The sequence below is a fragment of the Loa loa genome, assembly GCF_000183805.2.
Source record: "Loa loa unplaced genomic scaffold supercont3.89, whole genome shotgun sequence".
NCBI classification, from domain to species: Eukaryota; Metazoa; Nematoda; class Chromadorea; order Rhabditida; family Onchocercidae; genus Loa; species Loa loa.
In genome coordinates this window covers 188,893-193,202 of record NW_018108269.1, presented here as the reverse complement: position 1 = coordinate 193,202, position 4,310 = coordinate 188,893, and the positions used below count along the sequence as shown (strand labels likewise).

The following is a 4,310-nucleotide window of genomic DNA, read 5'->3' as shown; positions in this document are numbered from 1 at the left end:
ATTATTATTATTATTATTATTATTATTATTATTATTATTATTATTATTATTATTATTATTATTATCACTATCATCATTATTATTAACTGTTATTGCATAATGACACTCTGTGATTTCCATCCTGATTGAATACTTTATGACTGTTTGGATTTCTTTTAAAAAAGAATTATATATATATATATGCTATATATTTTAAATTGATTACTTTTTAAATAGTTAATTTAGATGTGCTTTTGGGAAATTACGAAGGTCACAGAGTAGCAGTGAAGGTTCTGAAACGTAGTGAAATGGTGCAATCATTACTGGACGAGGCAAAATTTATGATGTATGTTACAAAGAAGTCTGTTTATTACTTGTTATAGAGGAATCGAGAATACATACATTCCAGTGAAATTTATTAATTTTTCAGTGGCTTGAAACATGTGAATTTAGTGGCTTTATTGGGTGTTGTCGTTGATGACGCAAGGGAAATGTTCATGGTGACAGAATATATGGCTAATGGAAATCTTGCAAGTTATTCAATTTGTTTTCGCATATACTTTCATTCTCATTTTAGTTTACTACAACTTTAAAGTTTAGAGAAGATGTGAAGAGGATGCGCTTCGTATACTGTTCATTAGTTTCATATGTAAATGATGCAACTTTTAGGTAGATTTCTTGCGTTCACGTGGACGTCATCAGGTAGAGAAAATGCAGTTAACTCAGTTCGCGGTTGATATTTGCGAGGGTATGAAATTCCTAGAAATGAAAAACGTGGTGCATCGTGATCTGGCTGCGAGAAACGTTTTGCTGGATGATGAACTTACCGCGAAGATAAGCGACTTCGGGCTCGCGAAACATGCCAATGAGTGTCATTATACAGAAAGTGCGCTTAGCAAATTCCCAATCAAATGGACTGCTCCCGAAGCTTTGCGATATAGTGTTAGTATTACATTTCTTTCTAGCTGAAATATCTTGGCTCATATATCAGTCATAAACAATTCAGCAACAAGCAATTCAGCATTTTGTTGAATTCTTCAAGATGGATTATCAAAAATCATTGGAATTGAAACAAAGGTATATTATAAATGCGCAGATCAACAAAGGATCTTTGTTGATTTTTTGCTTCATTTTCTCAATAACTTAATAGAGCTTGGATGACTAGGACCTGTAATCTAGAATGTAGTAGTTGGATACCTGTCAGTAAGAGTTTCATGGGAAGATTCATTTTAGAAGTTTTCAACGAAAAGTGATGTATGGTCTTTTGGTGTGTTGCTGTGGGAGATATTTTCATATGGAAGAGTACCTTATCCTCGCATTGTAAGTCCATGAGTTCCATTGCTAATTTTATTTTGATTAAGAAATAAGTCGGTCACTTAATATGTCTTCAGTCACCGCTTGAAGATTATGAGCTGCGAATCACTTATTTATCTTTTTCATCAGAGGACATGTAGATTTCTACACTTTTTCTTGTGACCCTTTGAAAAAAAAATGAAAGTGTAGAATGCTTTTACTGCAAAGCATATTTTCCAAATTATCTTAAAAAAGAGTGACAACCGAAAATCGTTTATCAGCGGTACAACAGCCTGTACAACAGCTGTCATTACTTCTTGAACTGCTTTTTAAAAGATGTAAAGAAAAAGGAAATTGGATAGACTTTGCTTCCGCGTATTTTATTAACTATACGAAGAAGCACGAGAGAGAAGCAGGAATAGGTTCAAAAAAGTAGTGTTATTTATCAAATGAATTGGGATTCGGCATTCAACTGCTGCGAACTATTCCAGCCAATACAAGATGTTGTGCGACATATCGAGAAAGGATACAGAATGGAACCACCAGAAGGGTGCCCGATGGAAATATCACGTTTAATGAATGAATCCTGGATACTGGAGCCATCCTTTCGTCCCGCTTTCGCTGTTATATTGCAAAGGCTTAAACTCGCTTATGCAAACCCTGTCTCCGTTCTTCAGTCATAAACTTGTTTTTGAACGCTAAAATTTGAAAGTGATCTGGTAGTGCAGTAACTCCTATAAATGGCCTTAACTTGCTGGAATATTAGATCTCTTCCTTGGGATTTTCTTGATAATGGAATTGCTTATGAAATGTTGCCGTGTCTTTGTAACCAATTCTTCAAAAACGTATGTTACGAAACCGTGTTATTCACTCAATTCAAAATGTAATCCTAAGCTTTTATTTCTGTATTTAATGCTGCCTTTAGGCTGGCCATGGATTACTTTGACATTGCAAATGAACGAAATGGCTTTATATTTTATTTAGGTGAGGCGAGGAAGTATTTAAGTATTTGGAGGGTTTTTTTATGCAGCAGTAGATAGAAACATCATTTGTTTATTTGTTTTATCTTACTTGTGTTTGTAAATAATTTCTAGAAGTATCACCAATGCACTGCTATCTGCCAATGTCTACCAATATTTAAATGTTGTCAACGTAGTATATCAGCTTTATTGGAAGGTGGAAACAAAAGACACAATGGTTTTTTTAGACTTCACTGATTTGTCGAAATATTTTTCAGAGATATTACACAGGAATGAAATATAAATTTTCCTGAAAATCCTACATTGATTAATGGGACGATCTCAGCAGCTTTAGCTCAACTGATCGATGATTAGGTTGCATCTGTATCCTGAGCTGGGATTCTGTATTATTGTTATTTTATAGCGATAATGTTCATCATAAGTATGAATTGTTATAAATCTTTTCTAAGTGCACTTTTTTTTTACTGATATTCGTCACAGTTGTCAAAAGTGATACTATGCTCAGTTGTAACTTACATAAGTTCTCCATAAGGAATGTTGAAGATCTATTACCGTATATGCAAATATAAATTAAGCTGTAGAGATCAATCTCATGATGAGTTTTCTTCACATCATTAATTGCTTAACAAAATTATTATTGAAAGATTTATTTATCCTCTATAGTTACCGCGAGAAAAATAAGCGACGGAACGGATGACATATTTCATTTGGCTACTGTTATGGAAGTAAATATGTAAGGTTTTTCTGTGTGTAGAATCACAGCAAATTGCACTACATATGTGTAGAATCAGTGAAGTATTCGAGTATTCCCATTCAAGTTTGTTAAGTGGTATTTGTACAGTCTCTGTAGGTGTTACTTTTCCTTTTTTTGGGTTGTATTCCTGCTGAACTGTTGTCGTTGTGCAACATGTATATCTCTTGCTCACTACTGCGATACTACATGCTTAATCTCAGTAAATTTGTACATGATGATTTAATGTGAAGCAAATATCCACTGCACGTATATAGCGTGGTCTAATATGGATTATTGTTAATTATATGCTTACATTTATTTATTAAGAAATTGAGGTCTTTAGTATGGATGATGTAATAATAAGTTTAATTTGCTTACTTGGAGCTTCGAATGGCAGTTTACGACTCGGACGTCAAGGACCATAAGCAGCATGCTACTGCATACATCTGACGAACATCAACGTCGTGATACTTTTCGTTCCTATGTGGCGGCATACGACAGTCAGATAACGGTTCGTTACTTCATTTATGGGTGCTATTTTATTCTTATTGCTACATCTCGTGCCATATCTGTTACCACACGAAACATTCCAGAAATGCCATACGAGAGGAGGCATTAAGCACAAATCTTGTACGACGTATCACTTTTTCTTTAAATTATCTTTTGGACTTGGCTTGCACTTTGACACAGAACTTACAATGCATAGCAAATCGTCATAAATGAAATTTCAGGAAAAGGATATTAACGAAGCGCCGAATTTCACTCTTTTGAACGGTAAGTAACAGTAACTTAATCATACACTGCATGCTGTCTGTATTTCGCATACTTAGTAAGTACTTTAAAATTGAATTTCGTTGAGCTTTCAGGGGAAATAGTGTCATCACAGTGCGATGATGTGTTGCTCTATCCACCCTTTCAGGATAATTACTTTGGGAAGCTTTATTGTACCAACTTTCGCATATGTTTTGTGCCACTCACTCAAAAGGTTATGTATGTTTCGTATTCATTTATACCATGTTGTTCTACCCTATCTTTATTATTATTATTATTATTATTATTATTATTATTATTATTATTATTATTATTATTATTATTATTATTATTATTATTATTATTATTATTATTATTATTATTATTATTATTATTATTATTATTATTATTATTATTATTATTATTATTATTATTATTATTATTATTATTATTATTATTATTATTATTATTATTATTATTATTATTATTATTATTATTATTATTATTATTATTATTATTATTATTATTATTATTATTATTATTATTATTATTATTATTAGTAGTACGTACGTACG

General features: G+C 32.2%; 2 protein-coding genes across 2 annotated transcripts in view; both read left to right on the top strand.

Annotated features, from left to right (window-relative positions):
• The window catches only part of LOAG_17543 (TK/CSK protein kinase), a gene marked incomplete at its 3' end in the record, with an annotated part of 3,877 nt that extends 1,922 nt beyond the window's left edge, over positions 1-1,955 (top strand). Inside the window, exons 6-10 of the mRNA XM_020450203.1 lie at positions 226-325; positions 410-513; positions 653-921; positions 1,213-1,299; positions 1,764-1,955. Of these exons, the coding sequence (XP_020306160.1) occupies positions 226-325; positions 410-513; positions 653-921; positions 1,213-1,299; positions 1,764-1,955 (752 nt within the window). The remainder of the gene's footprint in view (positions 1-225; positions 326-409; positions 514-652; positions 922-1,212; positions 1,300-1,763) is intronic.
• Positions 1,956-3,361: 1,406 nt separating this feature from the next.
• The window catches only part of LOAG_09599 (hypothetical protein), a gene marked incomplete at its 3' end in the record, with an annotated part of 6,629 nt that continues 5,680 nt past the window's right edge, over positions 3,362-4,310 (top strand). The window contains exons 1-3 of the mRNA XM_020447975.1: positions 3,362-3,496; positions 3,717-3,759; positions 3,852-3,970. Of these exons, the coding sequence (XP_020301845.1) occupies positions 3,416-3,496; positions 3,717-3,759; positions 3,852-3,970 (243 nt within the window). The 5' untranslated portion in view covers positions 3,362-3,415. The remainder of the gene's footprint in view (positions 3,497-3,716; positions 3,760-3,851; positions 3,971-4,310) is intronic.